Source organism: Melanerpes formicivorus, unplaced genomic scaffold (genome assembly GCF_026170545.1).
Source record: "Melanerpes formicivorus ecotype bairdi unplaced genomic scaffold, bMelFor1.0.p_v2 SCAF_26, whole genome shotgun sequence".
NCBI lineage: Eukaryota > Metazoa > Chordata > Aves > Piciformes > Picidae > Melanerpes > Melanerpes formicivorus.
The window spans coordinates 11,431,747-11,456,476 of NW_027142378.1; the positions used below are offsets into that span (position 1 = coordinate 11,431,747).

At 46.0% G+C, this 24,730-nt stretch overlaps 1 protein-coding gene across 7 annotated transcripts in view; it reads left to right on the forward strand.

The window, feature by feature from the left end:
* The window catches only part of CLIP4 (CAP-Gly domain containing linker protein family member 4), a 67,104-nt gene that overhangs the window by 19,660 nt on the left and 22,714 nt on the right, over window positions 1-24,730 (forward strand). For 2 of the 7 annotated variants that reach the window (XM_068153690.1, XM_068153694.1), the window contains exons 1-10: window positions 843-919; window positions 6,006-6,067; window positions 6,887-7,033; window positions 10,625-10,764; window positions 12,457-12,550; window positions 13,445-13,606; window positions 17,110-17,228; window positions 18,210-18,446; window positions 22,390-22,525; window positions 23,434-23,574. In XM_068153690.1, the coding sequence (XP_068009791.1) occupies window positions 6,901-7,033; window positions 10,625-10,764; window positions 12,457-12,550; window positions 13,445-13,606; window positions 17,110-17,228; window positions 18,210-18,446; window positions 22,390-22,525; window positions 23,434-23,574 (1,162 nt within the window). In that variant the 5' untranslated portion in view covers window positions 843-919; window positions 6,006-6,067; window positions 6,887-6,900. Of the gene's footprint in view, window positions 1-842; window positions 920-1,187; window positions 1,267-6,005; window positions 6,068-6,886; window positions 7,034-10,624; window positions 10,765-12,456; window positions 12,551-13,444; window positions 13,607-17,109; window positions 17,229-18,209; window positions 18,447-22,389; window positions 22,526-23,433; window positions 23,575-24,730 lie in introns of those variants that run through there. The other 5 variants (XM_068153693.1, XM_068153692.1, XM_068153696.1 and 2 more) reach the window with 5 other exon arrangements.

Sequence of the window (24,730 nt, forward strand, 5' to 3'; positions counted from 1 at the left end):
GCCCAGAGGGTCAGCTAAATCCTGGGCTGCATCAGAAGAATGGTCAGCAGGTCAAAGGAAGTGATTCTGTCCCTCTGCTTCACTCTGGTGAGACCTCAGCTACAGTTCTGTGTCCAGCTCTGGAGTCCTCAGCACAGGGACGTGGAGCTCTGGGAGCAGTCCAGGGGAGGGAATACAATGTGATCAGAGGGCTGAAGCATTTCTGCTGTAAGGACAGGATGGGCGGGGGGGGGGTTGTTCAGCGTGGAGAAGGCTCCAGAGAGACCTTAAAGCACCTTTCTCAACGTGAAGGGGTCAGTAAGAAAGCTGGTGAAACACTTCATAGCAGGGTATGATGCGACATCAGAGGGGTGAGGAGTTTCAACTAGAGGGAGATGCAGACAGGATAGAAGGAAGACATTTTTTTACACTGAGTGTGGTGAGACCATGGTCCCTGTAGACCAGAGAGGTGGCAGATGCTCCATCCCTGGAACCATTCCAGGTCAGGTTGTTTGGGGCTTTGAACAACCAGCCCCAGTGGCAGATGGCCCTGCTGACTCTAGTGGGGTTGGAGTAGGTGGCCTTTAAAGGTCCCTTGCAACCCAAAGCAGCTCATGATACGCACAGCAGCATCTGGAGGCTGCGCCGCCAGCTGTAAGGCCTGCCCCGCACCTCCTTTAGCGTTGCCTGGTTTTGGCGGCTCCGGAGTACTTCAACGCACCCCGGCCGGACCAGGAGCAGCTCAGCCCCACCGCGCCGCACGCCCGACCGCGCGGACAGGCCCGAGTGGGGCGGGGCCAGCAGGGCAGCGCTGGGCGCTGATAGGCCAGCGGGAGAGGAGGGGTGGGCTCAGACCGGGGCCTCTGCTCGCGTCCCTTAGCTCCCCTGGGCGGGCGCGGGAGGCCCCGGCAGCCCCTGGGCGCAGCCGTCCCCGCGGAGGGTAGGTAGGCTTGCGGGGGAGAGGGGACGAGCGCCGCCATGGCCCCGCATCTCTGGCAGGGGAGTGGGACAAGGACCAGCGGCCTCCCGCTGCTTTCTCTCTGCGCATGCTGGGGGTGGCGGCAGCGCCGCCGCGGGAGCCGCCGCAGCGGGCGGGCCGCAGCCGTCCCTTGATGCCCTTCGCGCCCCGCAGTGATGCCTGTTCCCCCCCCAGACCCCCCCCTCCGCTCGCTCGCGGGGCCGCGTGTGCGCCCTCGCGGGGCTGCCTGAGGCAGGGCGGCAAAACGGAGGCGACCCTGTGGGGATCGGCGCTGCGCGACGGTGCGGTGCTCTCGCTGGGGCTGCTTGGTGAGCTGGGCCCTTTTGCCCCCTCTCGCTGAGGCGGCTTTGGGGTCCCCTGCCGCCCCCCAAGGGGTCCACGCTGTTGACTGCCCCGTGGTCGGTCTGAGCGGTAGTTGGCTTTCTGCGGGGGGGGCGGGAGGTGGGGGAAGCTTTGAACGGGCAGAGGCAACCTGGGCAGCCTTCAGAGCGGAACTTTCTCAGACTTGCTGCCGCAGAAGGCGCGGTGCCGTGTCGCAGGAGGGTCCCACGCCTGGTGGGGAAGCCCATCCTGAGTACACTTCCATAGCTGTGCGCTGTACTGGGCTATGGTGAGGCTGCATCTCCAGCGCTGGCTTCAGTGTTGGGCCCCGCGCTCCAAGGAGGACACTGAGGTGCTGAAGTGTGTCCAGAGACTGGATGTGCAGAACGGGTCTGGTGAGAAGCAGCTGAGGGAACTGGAGTTGTTTGGTCTGGAGAAGAGGGGCTCTTTGCTCTGTGCAACTCCAAAAGGAGGTTGTAGTGATCCAGGAGTTGGTCTCTTCTCCCTAGTGTCAGATGATGGAACGAGATGAAGCGGCCTCAAATTGCACCAGAGCAGGTTGAGATTGAGTATTGGGGGAAAATTCTGTGTGGGAAGAGTAGTGAGGCACTGGAACAGGCTGTCCAAGGAAGGTGGTGGAGTCGCTGTCCCTGGAGATGCTCAAAACACATGAAGACATGGAACTGTGGGACTTTGCTGTGGTGTTTGATGTTTGAACCTGATGATGGTAGAGGTCTTGTCCAAGCCAAAAGAGTTGTGTGATTCCAAGGAAGGTGGTGGAGTCGCTGTGCCTGGAGATGCTCAAAACACATGAAGACACGGCACTCTGGGACTTTGCTGTGGTGTTTGATGTTTGAACCTGATGATGGTAGAGGTCTTGTCCAAGCCAAAAGAGTTGTGTGATTCCAAGGAAGGTGGTGGAGTCGCTGTGCCTGGAGATGCTCAAAACACATGAAGACACGGCACTCTGGGACTTTGCTGTGGTGTTTGATGTTTGAACCTGATGATGGTAGAGGTCTTGTCCAAGCCAAAAGAGTTGTGTGATTCCATACCTGTAACGTGTCTGTCACTTATGGGCCAAGCAGATAGTGTGCAGGAGTCTTGTTCTCTGAACTTGATTTGGTTTGTTTTCTTCGTGAGCACATACAAGTGCGTGATAAGTAGTCCATTATACACAGATAGAGTCAAAAATAGCATCACATTTGTGATAAGTTCTCCTGTCAAAGCCCTAGGACAATTGTATTTCATCACTTGAAATGCTTTAGCATTTGCATCTGTTCAGTGGCACTTGCTGGAAACCTTTGTGCTTTAACACAAATTGGAAACTACAACCTCTGGATTGTGTGGAAATGTTGGATCCTGGTTTATATAGAATTTTGTTGCAGGGGTACTGTGCACTTCTCTGGAGTGTTTGGCTCTCAGGGAGCCTGTAGCTGCTCTGCAGTCTTGTCGACATCTGATGACTCCTTCAGGTTCTGTTTTCTCCAGTGGTGTTTCTCTTTTTCAGAGTTAGTTCACTTAGCCGAAGGTATGGCTGGCAGATCGCAGGTGTGATACTCTGCTGTGCTCACTGCCTTTAGGAGTAGCTTGGCAATGCTGTGAACAGGAAACTTCTTTTGTTCCTTGGATTTTGCAGCTTCACAGGTTACATTGGGTTGGAAGGGACTCTAAAAGGTCACACCTTGATTGACCCCCTTGGAGTGAGCAGAGATCCCTCCAGCTCGATCAGGCTTTCTCTTAACCACGTTTTTCTGTCTGAACTCACCTTACTAACGTAGGGAAATCATTGCTCTTCGGAAGCCCTTCTGTGCCATTCCACCAGGACTTCTCACCTGTATGTCTTTGATATCACTTGTACCTCAGGCTGTTATGCTTTCACTCAGAACAGAAGTCACTATGAGGATGGTGTCTGTCTTTCTCCTCTCTTTGACATAGTTTCAAACCTTCTGCTTTCCTTTTGCTTTTTCCATGTATGCATGTGTGACATGAGCTGGTTGTGAAGTACTTCTACATGAGCTAGCAGACTCTGGAAGTACTTATGGGTGCAGAACATGGTCTTGCCTTGCCATGACACCTCTCCTATGAGGACAGACTGAAGGAGTTGGGGCTCTTCTGGAGAAGAGAAGGCTCCAAGGTGACCTAATTGTGGCCTTCCAGTATCTGAAGGGGGCCTACAGGAAGGCTGGGGAGGGACTGCTCAGGATCTCAGGGAGTGATAGGACTAGGGGGAATGGAATGAAGCTGGAGGTGGGGAGATTCAGGCTGGAGGTGAGGAGGAAGTTCTTCCCCATGAGAGTGGTGAAGCCCTGGAATGGGTTGTCCAGGGAGGTGGTTGGGGCCCCAGCTCTGGAGGTGTTTAAGGCCAGGCTGGCTGAGGCTCTGGCCAGGCTGATCTAGTGTGGGGTGTCCCTGCCCATGGCAGGGGGGTTGGAACTGGCTGATCCTTGTGGTCTGTTCCAACCCTGACTGATTCTATGGTACTATGATACTATGACATGGTTCAGTGCTGCATAATGACACGGTAGTATGTTTCCAGATCCAGATTAAAATCCCCCGGTGTAAGGGTGTGCATGCTTAGGTCAGGAAGTGCTGGCTCTACTGTAAACATGTAAAGCCATTCTATGGAGTTGGGTCTTTGTGTCACCTACCCAACAACAGAGGCTGTTTCCCTGCCTGGTTTGCTCTGGTAGTTCATGTGCTGAGTTCTTTTCACTGAGGTGACAAATTGTTCCTCCCTGGCCCCTCAGTGTAGAAGCTGCTCTGATACTTGCAGACACACAGATTCTCTTCTGTCCAGTCTGTTTTTCTCTGGGCACTGAACAGTCCTTTTTTTCCCTTGTAATAATTTTCAAATGTCTGTGTTGATTTCTAGTTCCAGCAACTTCTGTTGTTGTACTTTACAACCCTCACCTCTTCCTCTTCCTATCTGCTCAGTCAGGTCTGGCTGCTGACTCTTTTCTCAGTGTGGTACCGGCAGCGCTGTGCTTGTAATTCCTTTCCTGTCTTCTTACAACAAGAACTTCAGCTGTCAGCTCTTCAGTACTCATGCATATGGCTTGTTTCCCTGTGCATTTTGGGTGGCTGTCTTGATGTGCTGCCCTTATTTTGTTCTGGCATAACCTTTGAACAAATATCAGATGTCAGCAGATCTATTTCACTGATGCCCCACAGAGATTTAATGAGTGACTTGCAGCTTAAGGGACTTCCTAGTCCCCAGGAAAGTAATTGCTGTCATGTTTGTGATGACTGTAAAGCTGGTCAAAATGTAAATTCTGAATGTTCCTTTCTGGTTGAAAGTAATAATTGAAATAATTAGTGATATTTTTGACCTTGGTGACTCTTGGAATGCTTTAGCCAATGTGAGTTAATAATGCTGTGGGAAAATATAGTCCTGATCTTCCCAGTGGCCTCCTTGATCTTCCCTTTGTGCTGGCACATACATTTGTACAGCTGCATATGACTGAGGAAATAAACCAGTTGGAGTAAAGTGAGCACTTTTCATGTGGACCTCTTTTGCAAGTTGAGGACAGGGTGAGCTTTGCATGGTGTGCAAGAGGAGGAGGTTTTCATTTATTTGGTTAGAGATTAGCATCTGTAATCTACTGCTGCTGTGCCTTCTATATTAGAATGTAGATTGTCAAGTTCCCAGATAGCGTGACGAATTTATTTGGGGAAGCAGTGGAATAAATCTGTTCACACAGCTTGCTTTGTGTGAGCTACAGCCCTCAAAAGAAGCCTCAACAGGAGACTGCTTGTTTATTTTTCCTGTTTACTTGTGTGTAGATTAAATGTAGTGAAAACACCAAGCAAAGTGTGTCCAGCAGGACTAGAGAGGTGCTCCTCACCTTCCGTTCTGTCCCACTGAGACCACACAGCCCAATTTGGGCTCCCCAGTTCAAGAGAGGCTGGGATCTGCTGGAAAGAGTCCAATGGAGAGCTGTGAAGATGATGAAGGGACTTGAACCTCTCTCTTATGAAGAAAGACTCAGAGATCTGGGGCTGTTTAGTCTTGGGAAGAGAAGGGTGAGGGAGGATCATCCTAATGCCTATCAGTATCTGCGGGGTGGCTGTCAAGGTGAAAGTGCCGGGCTCTTTTTGCTGGTGCCCAGTGGTAGGACAAAGGATGGCAGGTGTGAACTGGAACACAGGATGTTCCACCTCAACATGAGGAGAAGTTTCTTTACAGTGAGGGTGATGGATCCCTGGAGCAGGCTGCCCAAAGAGGTTGTGGAGTCTCCTCTGGAGACTTTCAAAACCCGCCTGGATGCGTTCCTGTGGGACCTGCCCTAAGTGATCCTGCTCTGGCAGGGGGGTTGAACTCCATCTCCAGATGTCTCTTACCAACCACTGCCATTGAAGCTCCACGAATTCTTTCTGTCAAGCAAAATGGCTAAACTAATTCTTGAGTAAAAAGCACTGTATGGTGATCTCCAGGGTGAAAAATCAGATTGGTTGGTTGGTAGAAACTCTGCTTTTACCCTGAGTATTTAACCATGAAAGTTCAAGATGCAGAACTGCAGTTTTTCAGCTGTGAGCTGTAGTCCCCAGTAGTGCCACAATGCCTGTTCCTATTTTGAACTGTGGGGTTTGTTATTTGTTACTGAAGGTGCCCAAGTAGATGGCTTAGAAACGGTGTCCAGCTCTCCTTAGAGTGCAGGTTGGTGTGGTTGTTACAAGATGTCACCATTGCTCTGTGCAGATGTTTAATCTTTCTCCTCTCTCCTAGCTTGCTCTAAGGCCTGAAACATTGACTGGAAACACCACCAGGGCAGAGGTTACGACACTGTGGTAAGGATCCTATTTTAAAACAAAGAGGAGAGAAGCTGGGAAGGAAGCTGATGGGGAATCAGGAGTCGAGGAGTGAATCACTCTGTGATGAATTGTCTGCAGCTTTGTGTGGGAAGAGTAAAGAGCTGGGAATTTTAACAGAGAAAGTGGCAGCTGGTAGCACATTCTGGCTCACAGTGAAGGAAGGGAATATGCATGCAGAGTTATGGGGACAGGATGCAGAGTGTGAGGACAGGTACTTGGTGCTTTGCTTTTGCATAAAGCTGTAAAGCACACTAATCTGTTCAGCAGCACTGCGTGATTGCTCATTACAGGATCACGATTTTTGTTACTGCTCAGATGGAAAACTGGGGAGAAATGAGGAAGAAGATCCTTCCAGTGAAGGTGGGGAGCAGGAACAGGTTGCCCAGGGAGGTTGTGGATGCCCCCTCCTTGCAGGTGTTCATAGCCAGGCTGGATAAGGCCTTGAGCAACCCAGTCTGGTGGGAGGTGTCCCTGTTCCTGGTGGGTGGGAGTTGGAACTAGATGACCTTTAAGGTCCTTTCCAACCCAAACCATTCTCTTGATTCTATGAAATTCATGTTTTCTGTTAGTAACACAGAAGTCTAGAGATGCAGTCACACCTGGAGGTTGGCTGTCCTTGACACCATGCTCTACTAGCTTTTACTAATGAACTTCATTAATTTGTAAGGATGCACTGGTAGCAATTGTCTGTGCAAAGGAAGGGCTGTAGTCTCACTGCACATTGCATCTTAGGATGGTAGAACTAATCCAAAATGTTTCTAATGAGGTTATTTATTCATTTTGTTCCTCCTAAAGTGGCTTTCTAGAAGATGACCATAGAGGATCTCCCAGAACCTTCCTTAGAAGGAGTTTCCCTCATAGAAAGAGAACGGTTCTTATTCCCAGGCTCTGAAGCGTCTGTTACCTTTGCTGTTGCTGCAGCACCAATGCCTTTAGATTGTGGTATGTAAATTTGACAGAAGGTTAATTTGAGATCAGTAGCAAATAAGTGTGAATAATAATTTTGTAGGAAAACTATCATCTCCTGCACATGGCCTGAATTCTCTGATACTTTTGAAAGGAAAGGAAAGACCAAGACACCTGCTTTTTAGTTCATTGAATACATTTTGAACTGGAGTGTCTTTTTCTGTGTGGAGTCAGATTTTGGGAGGTTTTGCTCTGTGTAGAACTGGATATTGTGTTAAGATCTAGAATTACACTAACTTAATGGAGTTAAACATCTCCACGGCGTTTAAAACCTCTAGAATTACACTGCTCATGGTTTCAGTCTGTAAAAATAGACTATGGGGGATATTTCTGTTGGAAATGTACATGGTTGTGGTGGTAAGGACTGGGAAGTGAGCATCAGAAAGTTATAGCAGGTATCAGTGATCAGCTTGCAACATTTGGGTGAATTGTCTTCATGTGTGTGAGTTCTAATACTGTTTTAAACAGGATATCTAATATTGAAGTGCTGCTGTAGGTAAGGATCTTCACGGACAGCTGCAATTATAATGCCTTGGCATATTGCAGATGATGTTGATAGCATCTCTATACCTTAAAAATAACTGCCTCCACCTTTGTTTTTGCCATGTAGCAATTGACTGCGTTCAGGAACAAGAGGACACAGTCTCTGGCTGCGCCAGGGGAGGTTTAGGCTGGAGGTTAGGAGGAGGTTTTACACAGAGGGAGTGATTGCCCATTGGAATGTGCTGCCCGAGGAGGTGGTGGAGTCACTGTCACTGGAGGTGTTCAGGAGGAGACTTGACAGGGTGCTTGGTTGCATGGTTTAGTTGGTTGGGTGGTGTTGGATGATAGGTTGGACACGATGATCTTGAAGGTCTCTTCCGGTCCATTCCATTCCATTCCATTCCATTCCATTCCATTCCATTCCATTCCATTCCATTCCATTCCATTCCATTCCATTCCATTCCATTCCATTCCATTCCATTCCATTCCATGTTCTGTCTTTTATAGACAGATCTTAAAAGGTCTTTTCCATCCTTAATGATTCTATGACTTAGCATTCTTGAGGCCCATTTGAGTTAGCCGAGGCTGGAAATGCAGTGATTTCATCTGATGTGTTTTAGCAGATGAACATAAAGTGTCTGCATGGTTTAGCCCTGTTCTGGTAGCTTGTCTGTCTTACTCTACTCAAAGTGACACCATGGTTTATTCCCCTCTGCTTTCTTACTTCTTGTTTGTGTTTCCTTAAACGTTGTAGTGCTGGGATATCTTTTAATGACACTGCAGTATCACTCCTCTCTCTCCTGGCTGGTCTGTGCCTACTCAATGGAATTACAAAAACTTCTTTTGTATCATCTGTATGGGGAAAGGAGGTTAAACCACAACATTACATTGAAGTGCATTTATTTCTCCTTTCTCCAGCTGAGCAGTGTATCAGTGCAGGGGAAGGACAGAGGGGGAGAAAGCAACATTTAAAAATATCTAGATGCCATTGTCATCCTTTAATGGAACTTTGTTTTAACAGATGTTCTGTGAGGTTGATTTGCAAACACTGCAACTGGTTGTTACTAGTTCTTACTATGCTCTTGGGCTCTTAGCCTAGCACAGTGATTGTAGCTCTCTGTTAAGGTCAATTTCTGGTACATAATTTGGTTCAGGATTGCAGCTAGCGGTCCTCTTGGTAGAGTAAGTATCAAGTGTGTTGTGTAAGATCGTCCTGTTGGGTAGCTGTCTGTTCATTTCATAGCTTTCAGCAATAGATCAAGTTATGTGGCAGTGAAATATTAGCAGATAAATCAGTTCATGGTACATCACTACTACTGATGACTGCTTTGTGTTGTGCTGGGAGATAGAATGGCTTGTGTTGGAAGGGACCTTAAAGGTCATCTAGTTCCAACTGCCCTGCAGGGACATCTCCCACTAAAGCAGGTTGCTTAAAGCCTCATCCAGTCTGGTCTTAAATAATTCCAAGGATGAGGCATCCACAACTTCCCTGGGCAACCTGTTCCAGTGTCTCACCACCCTCCTAGTGAAGAACTTCTTCTAATGTCTGATCTAAATCTGCTTTAGTTTAAAACTCTTGCCTCTTGTCCTATCACCATAGGCCCTTTAAAAAACTCTCTCCCCAGCTTTCCTGTTGACCCCCTTTAGGTACTGGAAAGCCACTATAGGTTCTCCTCAGAGCCTTCTCCAGGCTGAACAGACACAATTCCCTCAGCCTGCCTACATAGCAGAGGTGCTCCAGCCCTCTGTTCATCCCTGTGGCCCTCGTCTGGACCCTCTCCAGCAGGTTCATGTTGTTCTTGTTTGGGGTGAGATAAGGGATTAGTTGTTGGTTGGTTGGTTTGCTTTTAGTATGCTAGATTGACTAAAACTTGATGCTGTCAGGGAAGTTGTCCTTACTTTGTTAAGCAAAGCAGTGTGTTTAGAGGAACTCTAGGTAGCCAGGAAGTGGGCTCCATATCTGCTTTTACCTGTTGATCCAATCTAGAAGTGTGGTGTGCTCCTTTTGAGGAAAGGCTCAGATGATTCATCCAGAGGTGGTTGATACCATGGCACACACCCAGAGTGCTGATGCTTTGTTTTACTTAACCTGTGTGTCTGTTCTGAGAGCCGTGTAGCCGTGATTGATACAAGCTGACATTGTACGTTTGTTTGAAACCCTTGTAAAAGGCAACTCCCTGATAGCTGCAGCCAGGGGAAAAGCTCAGTGTTTTCCATGATTCAATCCTTTGCTGATGACAGCAGGTTCTTCTCTCTCCTAACAGCCATTGCTAGCCAGATTTTCAGATAATTTTCCAGAGCTGGAAAACACCCCATATTTAAAACCCAGCTTGTGTATAGACATGCCCCATACATACACCTGTAAGGATCAGGAATGTCATGCTTTAATACTAAAGTGGTTTAACACCTGTGCTTTGGGTTGGCTGAGGCAGTGTGAGACTTCATATCTTAGAAATAAGTAATTCTTTTTTTTTCCCCCTGACCCTGGTGTGATGGCTGAATTTTTAAACATGTTTGTTACCTGCAGCTAAACCAGCAGGGACTGATGCATCCATGAAATATCTGAGGAGAATGGAGGCCATGGGATGCCTTCCTGCTTTGGGCATGTGTTTGTGTTTTGGGATGTTGTATGTAAATTGTGGTGGGAGAAGGGGGAGAGGCCATCTTTTGTAGCATATGGAGAAATCATCTACACATTTAATCACTGAGAGATCAAGAGGCTTGGCTGTGCTTAGGAACTGCTCAGAATCAGCAGTCCTTGGCTAGCTTGAAGCAAGAGTAAACCCTCATTAGCATAATCACTGCACATCTCTGTTAGCCCTTGCCTAAACTTCAAACCCAGCCTTGCAGTGCCATTTGCTTTGGTTGCTGATCCAAAGTTGTTTCAGAAACACAAGCAAGGCCTTAGTATTAAAGGCAAAACAGAGCAGATGGTAAAGGCAATTTTGGGTATGAATTCAATGCTCTGATTGTCCAGTGTGGGTAGTATTGAAGTGACTCTCTCTGCTGGTTGAAAAACTAGATGCATGGTGAAACTTAGAACTGTACCTAATGATTCCTTTCTGTTTGCTTTACTTTTGCCAGAGTTTTCTTTCTTTGACCCCAATGATGCAGCATGCCAAGAAATACTTTTCAACCCGAAAACATCAGTGTCTGAATTGTTTGCAATCTTAAGGCAGTGGGTGCCACAGGTCCAGCAGAATATTGATGTCATTGGGAATGAGGTGAGGTGTAACTGAAGATCCTTTTAATGCTTTCGGTGTTAAAGAGATACTATGTTGACAACTACAGACACTTCATTCAGAAGCAGAGCTAATCAGAAATGCACAACACAGTTTCTGCCTTTTGACAAGTACTTACAGTAGAACAATACATTAGAGGATGGAAGGGACCTCCAGAGATCCTCAAGTCCAACCCCCCTGCCAAAGCAGGATCACCCAGGGTAGGCCACACCGGAATGCATCCAGGTGGGTTTTGAAAGTCCCCAGAGAAGGAGACTCCCCAAGCTCTCTGGGCAGCCTGTTCCAGTGCTCCAACACCCTCGCTGTAAAGAAGTTGCTCCTCATATTGAGGTGAAACCTTCTGTGTTCAAGTTTGTATCCATTCTTCCTTGTCTTATCAGTATGCACCACCTGAAAGAGCTTGGCCCCTTCCACTTGACACCCACCCCTCAGATATTCATAGACATTGATCCGATCCCCTCTCAGCCTTCTCTTCTCCAGACTAAACAGCCCCAGGGCTCTCAGTCTCTCGTCACAGGGGAGGTGCACAAGCAGTGAGTGCTTTGTATTTCATGTGCCAGCTTTCATCTGTAAAGAGAAGGATGATGGATAAAAATTCAGTACATTTGGATAGCTAGTAGAAAATTTCTTCTCAAAGCAGTTGTTCAGGCACCTTTCACCTTGGTGTCTTCCCTTCTTAGCAGTGATCATGAGCTCCAATAGATGGAGTTAAAGTGAGGCCTGACCTGAAGTGAGGCAAAGTGAATTAGGGTCTGCAATTCCTTTGCAACCTGCAGTGGGCTTCTAGAAGTCACCTTGTTTCCAGTAATTCCATTTTACTTTCTTGTTTTCCCTTCTTCTGGATTCCAGGCTTTTGTAAGAGAGGTAGGGAAATACAGTGAAGGTGCTTCCTACTGTAGTGTAACTTTTGGGAGGAGGGGGAGGACTGTTGAGAGATCCAAAGAACAAGGGGAGAGACTTTGTAAATGATGTCATCTTCCTGTTGTTCAGTTAAGCAGTTAACTTCTCAGTATGTGAAGTGTGTGTTAGAAGTAATGACATAAAGAAGCTTTAAACTCTGTAAGCAGTGAAGGGTGATGGTACTCCTGTAATAAACCTGATTACATTTGTGCCTGTTGATCATTTCTGCAGTTGCAGTCTGCTTTGGCAGGCTTCTTTGTTATTTTTTTCTGCTGTGAGGACAGGCTGAGAGAGTTGGGGTAGTTCAGCCTGGAGAAGAGAAGGCTCCAGGGAGACCTTCTGGTGGCTTTTCAGTACTTAAGGGGGCCAGTAAGAAATCTGGGGACAGACCTTTTAGCAGGGTCCGGTTGTGACAGGACAAGGGCTGATAAAACAAGAAGAGTGAGATTCAAACTGGAGAGAAAGGATTTTTTTTTACACTGAGGGTGGTTAAACACTGGCCCAAGTTTCCCAGAGAGGTAGTAGATGCCCCCTCCCCAGAACCATTCCAGGTCTGGTTGTTTGGGGCTGTGAGCAACCTGAAACAGCAGAAGATGTCCCTGCTGGCTGCAGGGAGTTTGGACTAGATGACTTTTAAAGGTCCCTTCCAACCCAAAGCATTCTGTGATTAGCCATTGAAATGAATCCAGGAGTCAATGTATCTGAAATAACTTGAAAATTAATGTCAAAGATCTGCCAGAGCTAACCTGGGCTTGTTTTCCACCTCTCTCTCAGATCATTAAAAGGGGCTGCAATGTGAATGACAGAGATGGGCTGACTGATATGACTCTCTTGCATTACACTTGCAAATCAGGGGCTCATGGAATTGGTGAGTAATGAAACCTTATTATAGAGTTAAATCCCTAATTAATTCACAAAGGCTAATCCTGCCAACCAGTGCAGGCTTTTTTCCTTGCTGTACATTTATTTTAGAGATTTATTATTTGTGTTTGTTTAGTGCTTGGTTTTGGCTCTTCCAGTGGTCATCAGAAAGGCAGATACAGACCTGTAGAGCAGTTAGGGCTGTGGCCGTTGGGAGTGAGTTAAGTTAGTGGTATAGGTATTGCAAACAACAGCACCAGCTTAAACATATAGTGCATGTAGCACAGGCTGTTTCAGGCTGAGGTTCAGACTGGCACCTGACCTATGGACAGTGAAACTACACCACTTTGGTGACTGCCTGTTCTTTCCTCCTCTTTTTTTTGTTTCACTCTGATCACATCAGCAGAAAACATTTTGTTTGCATTGTTATGATCCTATTTAACTCTATGTGCACATCCCCATTTGCTTTTCTGTGTTGTGGCACTTCTTTGTACTGGCTTGAACCCAGTTCTCCTCTGAATTTGAGCTAAGTTTCTGAGTGAGATCTGGCATAGGTTAGATTTCAGGTGGTGGCAGATCATGCAGCATAAACTTCAGTGTTGTGGAGCATATTTTGTTAATTGTTTTTTTTCTGTCAGATACTCAAATCCCTGGTTTGGATGGCTGAAATATTATCTACATTAGAGGTAAACAGGAAGTGTTGTTCTGCACTGCAGTGGAGACTGCAGGGCTTTGTGAGGAAAGGCGAAGATTCCTGCATCCTGAGCCTAAAAAGAAAGGCACAGTAGTAGTTCAGCTGTGAGCTTTATGGGTTTAATTATGTGTTAAATGTAAGCATTTGAGTTTTTTTGGGGGGGTAAAATACATCTCCAGTGCTCATGGTACAAAATTTGCCTTGCAGGTGATGTAGAAACTGCTGTCAAATTCGCGACCCAGCTGCTGGAGCTGGGTGCAGACAGCAGCTTGCGCAGCCGCTGGACGAACATGAATGCCTTGCACTATGCTGCCTACTTTGATGTCCCAGAGCTTATCAGTTTGATTCTGAAAAATGCAAAGCCAAAAGGTAGGGCATGCTTGGCTTTTGTTTCATGTACTTGTTGCTCTGCTCTAGTGAAGCCTCATCTGAAAGTAGTGTCCAGTCCTGGGCTCACAGGTTCAAGAGGGTCAGGGAACTACTGGAGTGAGTCCAAGGGGAGGGCCGTGAGGATGATAGGGGACTGGAACATCTGCCCTATGAGGAAAGGCTGAGACACATGTTTAGGCTGGAGAAGAGAAGGCTGACAGAGGATCTAACTAATGTTTACAAATACCTGAAGGGTGGGTGTCAAGAAGGGGCCAGGGTCTTGTTAGTGATGCCCAGTGATAGGAAAAAGGGCAGTGGACACAAACTGGAACACAGGAATTTCCACTTCAATGTGAGGAAAAACATCTTTACTGTGAGGGTGCTGGAGCCATGGAGCAGACTGATCAGAGAGGTTGTGGAGTCTTCTTCTCTTGGAGACTTTGAAAACTCACCTGAAGGTGTTCCTGTGTGACCTGCCATAGGTGATCCTGCTTTGGCAGGGGGGTTGCATTTGGTAGTCTCCAGAAGTCCCTTCCAATCCCTACCATTCTGTGATTCTGTTCACCCTAAGCTGGCATGTAGTGGTCTCTAAGTGTGGCATTTGTTTATCTGTTATATAGAATTGATCTGATCAATGTCCATAAATACCTGAGGGGTGGGTGTCAGGTGGAGGGGGCCAAGCCCTTTTGGGTGGTGCATACTAATAAGACAAGGAACAATGGATGCAAACTTGAACATAGAAGGTTTCACCTCAACATGAGGAGAAACTTCTTTATAGTGATAGTGACAGAGCCCTGGAGCAGGCTGCCCAGAAAGATTGTAGAGTCTCCTTCTCTGGACACATTAAAAACCTCTCTGGTTGCATTCCTGTGAGGCCTACCCTAGGTGGTCCTGCTTTGGCAGGGGGGTTGGACTTGCTGATCTGTGGAGGTCTCTTCCATCCTCTCATGTTCAGTGATTCCAAGGAAGCCACTCTAGTTGCATGCCTTGGCAGTAGGCAGCAGGCAGTAGGCAGTAGGCAGTAGGCAGTTCTTGAATAAGTGGATGATTTATTTTTTTAAAATTTAGTTCTTTTTTAATCTCAGAAAACATTAAAAATCATTTGCCCCATGACATGAAAACAATGGATGGTCTGAATTCACAGAATGATCTTAGCTTCATCAGACAGTTTGCAGAGAAAGGAGGACATATGAAAAGGCAGCTATGCTGCTGAACTGGAGAGAAAAAATGGTTACTATTCAAAGAACTTCTCAGCTACACAAAGACCTTCTCAAAACAGTGGGGTGCTGACTCTGAGACACACATTGTGGAGCAGCCAGTACCACAGGTGTTTCCTTTTGACTCCTAAACTATTTCCTTTCTGAAGCTCTGTGTTTAAATTCTTTTGTACAGATTTTCTCCCAGTTGTTAGAGTGAGTTTGGTCTTGGATTTTTAGTGTAAATAGAAATAGTGTTAAAGGCTTAAGAATTAGAAACGTGGTGTGGTGCCATTTGAGAATGGCTGTAACCTGCCTGGGTTGCTGAGGACAGACCATTACTGCTTATTCCTTTCCCCCAGGTAGTTTGGGGGTGATTTCTGGGTAACATTTGATGTGTGTTTTGTTTCTTTTTGTCACCTGTGCTATGCCAACTTAGACCTAGAACAAAGCTGTAAGAAAACAGTGCTTAAAAACTGAAAGCATGAAACCTGCAGGTATGAGGAAGTCCCAACTGTCTGATCAAACAAACCAACCAAGTACTCAGCAGTTACTTTTAAAAACAGGAGTATATGCAACTGTTGCTGACTCAGTAGCTGATGCTGCTGGGCAGTATTTCTACGCATTGGCTCCTGTGTCTGCAGAAAATCGTAGAAATGGAGTGGTTTGGGCTGGAAGGGACCTTAAAGATCATCTAGTTCCAACCCCCTCACCATGGGCAGGGACACCTTCCACTAGAGCAGCTTGCTCAAGGCCTTGTCCAGCCTGACCTTGAACATCTCCAGGGAGGGGGCATCCATAACCTCCCTCAATAGCCTGTTCAGTGTCTCACCAACCTCACTGTAAACAATTTCTTCCTAATACCCAATCTAAATCTCCTCTCTTCTCTCTTAAAAACATTGCCCCTCATCCTGTCACTACAAATCCTTATGAAATGGCCTTTCCTGGGAAAGCTTTCTTGTAGGCTCCTTCAGGTCCTTCAAATGCCTGCTTGACAGCCTTATTGAACACAGAAGTTTCAGTGGTTGAAAACAACCTCAGTGCTTCTACTCAGTTTTACACTGATGATGATCTCTTGACATTTGGTTATATAAAAGCTACATCTGCACATGTGGCTCTTGCTTTGATTGCATCATGTGAATGCAGCCTTTTTTTTTCCCCTCAGGATGAGCCTATTTAATTCAAAAAAGCTAAGTCTGTATTCATATTAGCACAGTTTTGAAGCTGTTAAAATTGAATCCAGATTTGTCACCTTCCATCTGAATAGAATTCAGGGACAGTCTTTGTTAGTCTGTGTAGAGTTGGCATATCTATAGAGACACACATGTTTATCTTATATATGTATTTTATTTACTCCCATAATCTTAATTCAGAGTTGGGGTATGCTTTGTTTATCACCTTAGGAGAAGGCATAGTGGGTTTTGGGACAGAAGCTAGAAAATTCAAGGAGACTGTACAGCCCTGAGGTGGGAAGTTGTTCCTCACCATTATTACTAAGTACTTGCTGGGTTTTGGGTTGTGTATTAAGCCAGCTGACATTTTCAATTATGTCATATACATAGGTGACTCAAACTGAGACCTCTCTTGTCCAGTTTAGGAGAGGAGCCAAAGACTAAACAGTCATTAAGGTTCCAGTCTTCTAGAACAGTAATAACTTCTTAGCAGACAGAGATTCTGGGAATCATTGATGGACATACACTAAATCTCTTCCAGTCAAATGCAGTGCTCCATGTGCCAGGCTTACCAGCACAGGACCCTTCAGAGTGCAGGCCTTTGAAAACATAATTACAGAAATCACCCAGCTCTTGCTCCATTCTTGGCCACTAGTAATTAAAGCAATGCAAAGCAGGGATATAATCCTTTTCCCTTGCCCTACTACCTGCTCACAAGGGACAACAACTGATTGAAGGTGTATCTCCTCTTAACATTTGACACCTAGAAGCAATAAAACAGAAACACTTCTGAAACATGATTTTATATGCAAACCTGAAGGTATTAACTTGTTAATCTTAGCACAGTGGGTTGAGCATCCCAAGTAGTGACAGTTTTGCAGTTAAGTCATCAGTCCTATGAAATGAATGACAGGAAATGCTCATCTTCCAGCCTGCTTCATGGGATGGGTCCACAGGTGCAGATGGGGTCACTATTCTATGTAGAATTACTTGTCACATGCATTCAGTGCATGAATAATGCTGCTCTGTATAAATGCTAGCATAAGCTGTGAACAGTGAATGTCTTCAAGGACTCTGTAGGGTGAAATGTTCATGTAACAAACCTCCATGCCTCACATGTGATGTTTACTTGCAGATGTGGATGCCACCTGTAGTGATTTTGATTTTGGAACAGCTTTGCACATTGCTGCATTTAACCTGTGTACAGGAGCTGTCAAGTGTTTACTGGAACATGGAGCAAATCCTGCCTTTAGGGTAAGGAATTAGACTGCAGAGTCACCAAAAAACCAGCACCTGCAAATTGAACAATCTGCCTCAGAAAAGAAATAATGATTTAAGACTTGTTGTGGATGATTTGTAGTGGATGATCTGTCATGTCCTTGTGTGTCAAAGCTTGTGGGTTTCTGTCACAGTCTAGGTCATTGGTTCAAATGACTTTCAAGATAGAATAGAATGACTTCTATTTGTTGCTTGAAATGTCTGTCCTTTTAATACTCCTTTGTGTCTTGCAACAGCTATCATGGCAGTGGGAAGGACCTTTCCAGATTCACAGGAGTGCAGTCTGTGACCTCCAGAAATGCATTTCATTGCTTAGCAGTAAATTTAGTCTTAGCATAAGTAACTGATAATGAAGAAGCATTAACTGTTCTGCTTACTAACCAAATAACAGGCCTGGGTTATAAGGCTGTCTGACTACAAATCTTGGTTTGGTTGGGTTTTGTTCTGTTTTTAATGTGTGGTTGGTTTGTTATTTCTTTGTTTGTTTCCTGTTTTCTTTAGTGTAGCCACTATCTCAGGTCTCCATTTTCAAATCCAGTTGGGTTTTTTAGTGAGAAATCAGAATTGGTTTGAGAGTAGCCAATGTAATTTAAACTATACACTGGATAGAGAGAAATCCTTTGGAAGGTGATAGCTTTACAGTACAGGTGTTACAGACCAGGGTGCTAAATCTGTGTTCAGATACAGAGGAGTCTCTTTCTCCCCATGTGTTCTGAGTGCAAATAATACTCTTAAGGTTAAAAATTGTGGTAGCTTAACACTTCTGAAAACAAGCCACTCTAAGTGCTGCCTTGAGGATGTTTTGGCACCTTTATTTGAAAATGTGGATGTTTTTGTAGTTGTTTGTACTCTAGCAGGAATGCCTAATGAAGAGGATTGAAAACTGAACGTGGTTTTGCCTGATAAGGTTTATCTTGTCACGACACTGAAATCCTGTGCGCTGTTCTGTTCCTACAGAATGATAAAGGGCAGATTCCAGCAGATGTGGTCCCTGACCCGGTAGATATGCCCCTGGAAATGGCAGATGCAGCAGCCAGTGCAAAAGAAATCAAGCAGATCCTGCTGGATGCAGTGCCTCTCTCGTGTGACATCTCAAAAGCCATCATTCCAAACTACGATCACGTCACCGGCAAGGCCATGCTTTTATCGCTGGGCCTGAAGCTGGGGGATCGTGTCGTTATTGCAGGACAGAAGGTATGACCAGCAGCCTGATATTACCCTCATAATTTCTGGACAGCCAATTTATTTACCTCTTTGGAGACCTATCTGAAACCTGATGGTCTAATACACTTTGTGGAAAGGATGGCAGTAAGGATCTGGTTTCAGAAAGCAATAAGCTGAACAGCTGCATGTTGTAAGTCGCTGCTCGAAAAGCTCTTTGGGCAGACAGGGTCTGCAGTTTGGGTCTGGAAGCAGTTTTCTAATGGTCTCCTGTACTACCTCAGCATGGCTCAGCTTTTGTGAACGTTTTTAGTGTCACATCAAAATGATGGTAAAAGCTGCACATGACTTTGTGAGCTGCCCAGCTTTCAGGTGTGAGTACGCAGTCATGAATTACCCCGGAGATTGCCAGAAGGTAGTAAAAGAGAACTTGAATTCCTCTTAGCCCACAGCAACCCAATTTCACTGGTGCAATGCAGCTGAAATCTTGGAAGCAGTGCTGTGGAAATGTAAGGCAGTAGCTGGTGCTGGTCAGTCTCAAATGTGAGTAGCTTTTAAGGAGCTGCTTTGCTAGGCACATTCACAACGTGTGTTTGAAGCTGGCAATGTCAGTGTTGCAGTTAGCATTCATACCTGTTATTTGCTCTGAGAGCACAGGCTCTGCCATGATCTGAGTGTGCTGCAACTGTTTCAAAGATTTCAAGTGTTTTTCTGGTAAATATTGAAGGTATTTGTGAGCAAATGTTGATGTTGGAGTAGCTCTACCTTTAATCATTTTTCTGTCAGAACTTGAGATTTGTAACTCTGGCAACAGAAGTGTTCTGAAGCAAACTCCTCTGCAAGTGCAGAGCAGCTTCCATTTTGTAGTTTCATTTGCTGTGTTCTTGAAACTGGGTCAGGAAAAGGGAAGGAATCATTAGCTATGCAGAAGGAATTTTAACTGAAGTACAGACAGGAAACTGCTTATTCTTTAAAGGCAGTAAGAAGTTCATGGACTTCTCTTTTACACAAAGCATTGCACAGTGAAAGCAAGGGGAGAGAATGTAACTCGGTTTTTAAGGCCAGGCTGGATGGAAGTCTGAGCAACCTGATCTGGTGTGAGGTGTTCCTGCCCATGGCAAGGGGGTTGGAAATAGATGATCTTTGAGGTCCCTTCCAGCCCTGACAATTCTGTGTTTGTGTAACTGCCAAGTTAATGAAGGCTTTATAGCAGCAAAGACAAGAAGTTAATCCTCATGGGCATTTCTGCTCCACGTAAGGCCCTGTAGCCCTGTTTGGACCTTAGCATGCTTACTGTGCATGGATAAAGCTTTCTGGGTTTGGTGACTTTTTTTTAGTGATTGAGTATGGTGTTGCTCTGTGTTTTAAGAAGGAGTTGGAAGCTGGTTTTCTGCAGTCTAAGGCAGGGCAGGGCTTTCCAGTGATCTTGTTTGGTTGTCTTTTGTGGGGTTTTTTTTGCTTGCTTTTGCCTTGTTTTTAAGGGAGCCAGAGCTGTCACACAGCTGGTGGGAAGGAGGAATATGATTGTACTTTCTGGTCTTCCTTTTCCTCCCTTTCTTCCTTTGTGTGCAAGGAGCTGTTCTGCATTACTCCCACATCGTTTCCCACCCCCTTTCCTCATTTGTCTGAATGGAGAGTTTAATCTCAGCCCTGTCTTCCCTTCCCCCTTGATACTCATAAATGTGTGGAGGGCAGAGCAGAAGTGAGAACAGAATGTTGAAAATGGTGCCCAGTTCATAACCTCCTCTTGGGTGTATGGAAGCTGGGACAAGGGCACTGGAGCAGCAGCTTTTTCATGGGCAGTGTTCATGGATTCCTCTTCTGTTTCCTGCTTCTGCAGTCTCCTAATGTATCAGCTTTAATGAAGCTTGAAAGCCACACACAGTATATGCCAGAGGGAAAATGGATTCCTCTCTCCATTCCTGCTGCACCTGTCATTCTAGTTGTCCTGCAGGATGGGAGCTGTGTGAGCAAGAGCTTAGTGTAGATGATTCAGAGTCCCTCAGCTTCACCCACTCTGACTGTGCTATATTGTGTTACCTGAATGCACACTCAGTGAAATGGCAGTGCAGGGAAGCCAGTAGCTGGAAGAAAACTTCTCTCCTGTTGCTGGTGTTTTTCTCACATGTGAGATGTCCTGCCCAGGGCAGAGGGGTTGGAACTAGATGATCCTTGAGGTCCCTTCAACCCTGATAATTCTATGAGTCTTGTGTCCCCTGCTCCTTCCTTGCACAAGCCCTAAGGCTTATGGCAAGTTGGAGCCTCAGCTTTGTCATCTCCCCCTCCAGGTTAAGATGCTTGCTGTGCCAAATTGGAGCCTCAGCTTTGTCATCTTCCCCTTCAGGTGCTTGCTGGTCTCCTCTCTGCTCAGTCAGTGTCTTCTGGCTGGTGCCTGAGGAGCGGAGAGATGTTAGGCTGCTTGGCCAAGCTTCCTCTGGCTACATTAGTGTTGTGTACCTGCCTGTAACAATCAAGTTTAAAGCAGATCTTCAGTGTGAAAGAAGGACAGGCTCTGGGTCATGTTTCTTTCTCTATAGGTTGTTAAGAAGGAGTAGCTGGAAGGTTTGATGGCAAAGAAATAAAGAACTGCTTTCTTCCTGTTTACTCTCTCTGTGGGCAGGATTAGGCAGTAAAGTCATAGGAAAAAATGAACTAATGGCATTCAGGTCACATGAGATAATGAGAAGGAGCAGCTGAAAGATCAAAGGCTTTCATTACTAAAAGTGATTTAAAAATCAAATATCAAAATGAATCAAGGTTAAATGCATCTCTGTTAGTTATTCCTCCTCTCTTCAGATGAAGTGTGGGAGCTTGTGATATGTACTTGTGGAAATGGAGGTCCACCAGCAAGACTGGTCTGTCTTGATGCTTTTGCTACACCTATCTCTTCAGAGTATATGCTACAGTGTGCAGTGAAACAACATGTTCAGAAGGTGTGCTGGCTTTTAAACTGTTGTTTCATCATAAGGGGGGGAGAAGGAGGGGGAATAAAAGAGGTCTGATGCTTTTCCAATGGGGAAAAAAGTTAATATGCTCTGAAGTTTAACCTTTGCTACATATATATATATATATATATATATATATATATATATATATAGTTAGAGAGAGAGAGAGAAGAAATTAGAATATATATAAAATATGCCTTTATGTCTGTAAACCTCCAGTCCAGTTGTCCTGTGATTTGGTGGTGGTATTTTAAGTTTCCTAAGCTGTTCTCCCCTTGTGAACATGGAACTTGTGCCAGAAATGCTTAGTGTCCTGCCCATCAGATTGACAGTATGTTCTTCTTTATCATGTGTCATCCTTCTTCACCAGCTTAAGCCTGAGACCCCCTGTTGATGTCATGATGTGTGATCTTGCCCCTGTACTGGGCAGTGCTCTAATAGTGGGTTCAGTTTTGGGTCCTGCACTCCAGGAAGGACATTGAGGTGCTGGAGAGTGTCCAGAGAAGGGCAACAAAGCTGGTGAAGGGTCTGGAGAACAGGGTGGTGAGGAGAAACTGAGGGAACTGGGGCTGTTTAGTCTAGAGAAGAGGAGGCTGAGGGGAGACCTCATTGCTCACTACAACTCCCTGAAAGGAGGTTGCAGTGAGGTGGGGGAAAGGAAATGGCCTGAAATTGTGCCAGGGGAGATTTAGCTTGGGTGTGTGGAAAAAGTTCTTTCCTGCAAGAGTGGTCAGGCATTGGAACAGGCTGCCCAGGGAGGTGGTGGAGTCACCTTCCCTGGAGGTGTTCAAGGTGAGGCTTGACAGGGCTCTGGGCAACCTGGTCTTGTTGAGGATGTCCCTGCTGACTGGAGAAGGGATTGGACTAGATGACCATTGGAGGTATTTTACAGCCCAGGTCATTCTGTGATTGCTATTTCCCTAATCTAATCCAAAGCCTGGAGATGACTTTGCTGTCTCCTTTGTGGTCTGTACTATCTCCCACAACATTAGTTTGACAAAACTCTTCTGTCTTGATGCTTTTTGCCTTAGGTTGGTACATTAAGGTTTTGTGGCACAACAGAATTTGCCAGTGGCCAGTGGGCTGGCATAGAGCTGGATCACCCAGAAGGGAAGAACAATGGCAGTGTTGGAAGAGTCCAGTACTTCAAGTGTGCACCAAAACGGGGTACAGCCTTTTGTTTATTTATATACATTAACCTGAAAAATTGCCATCTTGGAGTCTGGGAACCTCTGGGGAGACTGAAAAGAGAGAACAAATTCTGTTGCTTTTCTGCCTAGTGCTTTGTCTGTCTGTTTGATTCCTTCTCTGTCCATCCCTGGTGTTTTGGCTGGAACTGTTTGCCAAACAACTGAAACAGCCAAGCAGTCGAAACTTCTGGTTGTTTCCTTGAAACTCTGAGAGAATAACCTTTCCTGTTTTTCCATCTCTGCTGCTGAAGCTGTCTCTTTGTGTTGTAACAGTGACTGTGTTTCTCTGCCTGCATTTGCTTCCCTTGTAAGAGCTTCACACTTGTAGTTGTTTTCTAGCTTTGAGCTTGAGGTATTGATATTTCATGGACACTTGTGAGATATAAAGTCTTGTGTTTGCAACAGTGGAGGCTGAATGTTACCATTAAGGACAAAAGGGGGATTCTAATCAATAATTTTACTGACTTCCTGAATTGCTCTGTTCAAGTTGCTTGATAAGCCTTTTAATTTCACTCTCGGAGCTGCTCTTCTCTACCCTCCAAGTGCTTTGATGGCACAGCAATCTGGGGTACCATGAGGGTAGCAGAACACTGGAACAGGCTGCCCAGGGAGGTGGTTGAGGCCTCATCCCTGGAGATACTTGAGGTGAGGCTCAACAGGGCTCTCTCTGGGCAACCTGATCTAGTTGGGGATGTCCCTGCTGACTGCTGAGGGGGTTAGACTGGATGACCTTGGGAGGTCCCTTCCAACCCAGAGCATTCAGTGATTCTTTGATGGTGGCTAAAAATACCCCAAATTAATTGATCTGAGGGGTAGTAGCCAGAAAGTTCTGTTACATGCCTATTAACTCTGATTTCTTTGTGGCACTTCCAATTTTCTCTGCAGGTATCTTTGCACCCCTTTCTAAAATCAGCAAGGCTTCAGATCACAAGAGAGGCTCCGTCCGAAGCCCTTCCACGCGCTCCTCACCTTTGGTCAAAGCTAAGAAAATAGATGTGACTCACATAACTTCCAAAGTGAACTCTGGTGAGTATCTGCTTGTCTTTTGGGACAGGCTGGGGTGATACTGCTGTCCATGCACTAGCACCAATCTTGGGAATCTTGGTTGTAAAAATACTTGTTGTTTAAATGAGCTCATCACTTGGGGTGAGGAGATGAGGTATTTATTTACATGCTCTCATTACCAGGGGTTCACTAGCCTATCAACTGGTACTGGAAGGATGTTGTGTGTAGCTGCTCAGTGTTTATAGTGATCTGATGTCCTGTGACAGGTTATTTAGTGTCTCTACATGGTCTGTTAAAAAACCCAAAACACACTTCACCTCAGCATCTATTCTTGAGCCATTAGCAGTAATTTCTATTTGGCTGTGGTCTCCGTTGGAAGTCTAAGCTTAGCATGAATCCATTTACTAAGATCTTGCTGGGTAACTTGCAAGATCTCTCATGAAACTTGAAAACTGGCAACATGCTCTCTGAGAGCCCACCTGGAGCACTGCGTCCAGTTCGGGTGACTCCAGCGTAAGAAGGACATGGAGCGGCTGGAGCGGGTCCAGAGGAGGGCCATGGAGGGCTGGAGAAAACCTCCCCTGTGGGGACAGGCTGAGAGAGTTGGGGTTGTTCAGCCTGGAGCAAAGAAGGCTTCAGGGAGACCTTAGAGCAGCCTTCTAGTACCTGAAGAAAGCCCAGGATATGGTGGAGTTTTTGGGAAGCAGGAAGGGCCCATTTGCTGTGTCAGACAGAAGAGGTGGGCTGTGAGTGGCTGGAGCACTGTCAAAGCTGCGTTTGTGTCCTTGCAAATTTGAAACAGTTGATGTGTGCATCATCTGCCCAGCAGAACTTGCATCCACTGAGGGTACTCTGGAAGCTGCCATTTGTAAGAAGCTCTGGGGTTGAAAGGTCTGTTAGAATTAGTGTGTCAGGCTGATTCACTGCCTGGAGTGGGAGGATAAAGCTGCAGAGGCAGAACTTTGGTTTCCAGTGTTGACATGCATCACCAAATTACATTGCTTTGCTTTGAACTTCATCCCTGCAAGACACCCATCTGTGGCCACAGAATGGTGGGGGTTGGAAGGGACCTCTGAAGCTCTTGCTGTCCAACCCCCCTGCTAAAGCAGATTGGCCTAGATCAGGTTGCACAGGAACACATTCAGGTAGGTTTTGAAAGTCTGCAGAGAAGGAGACT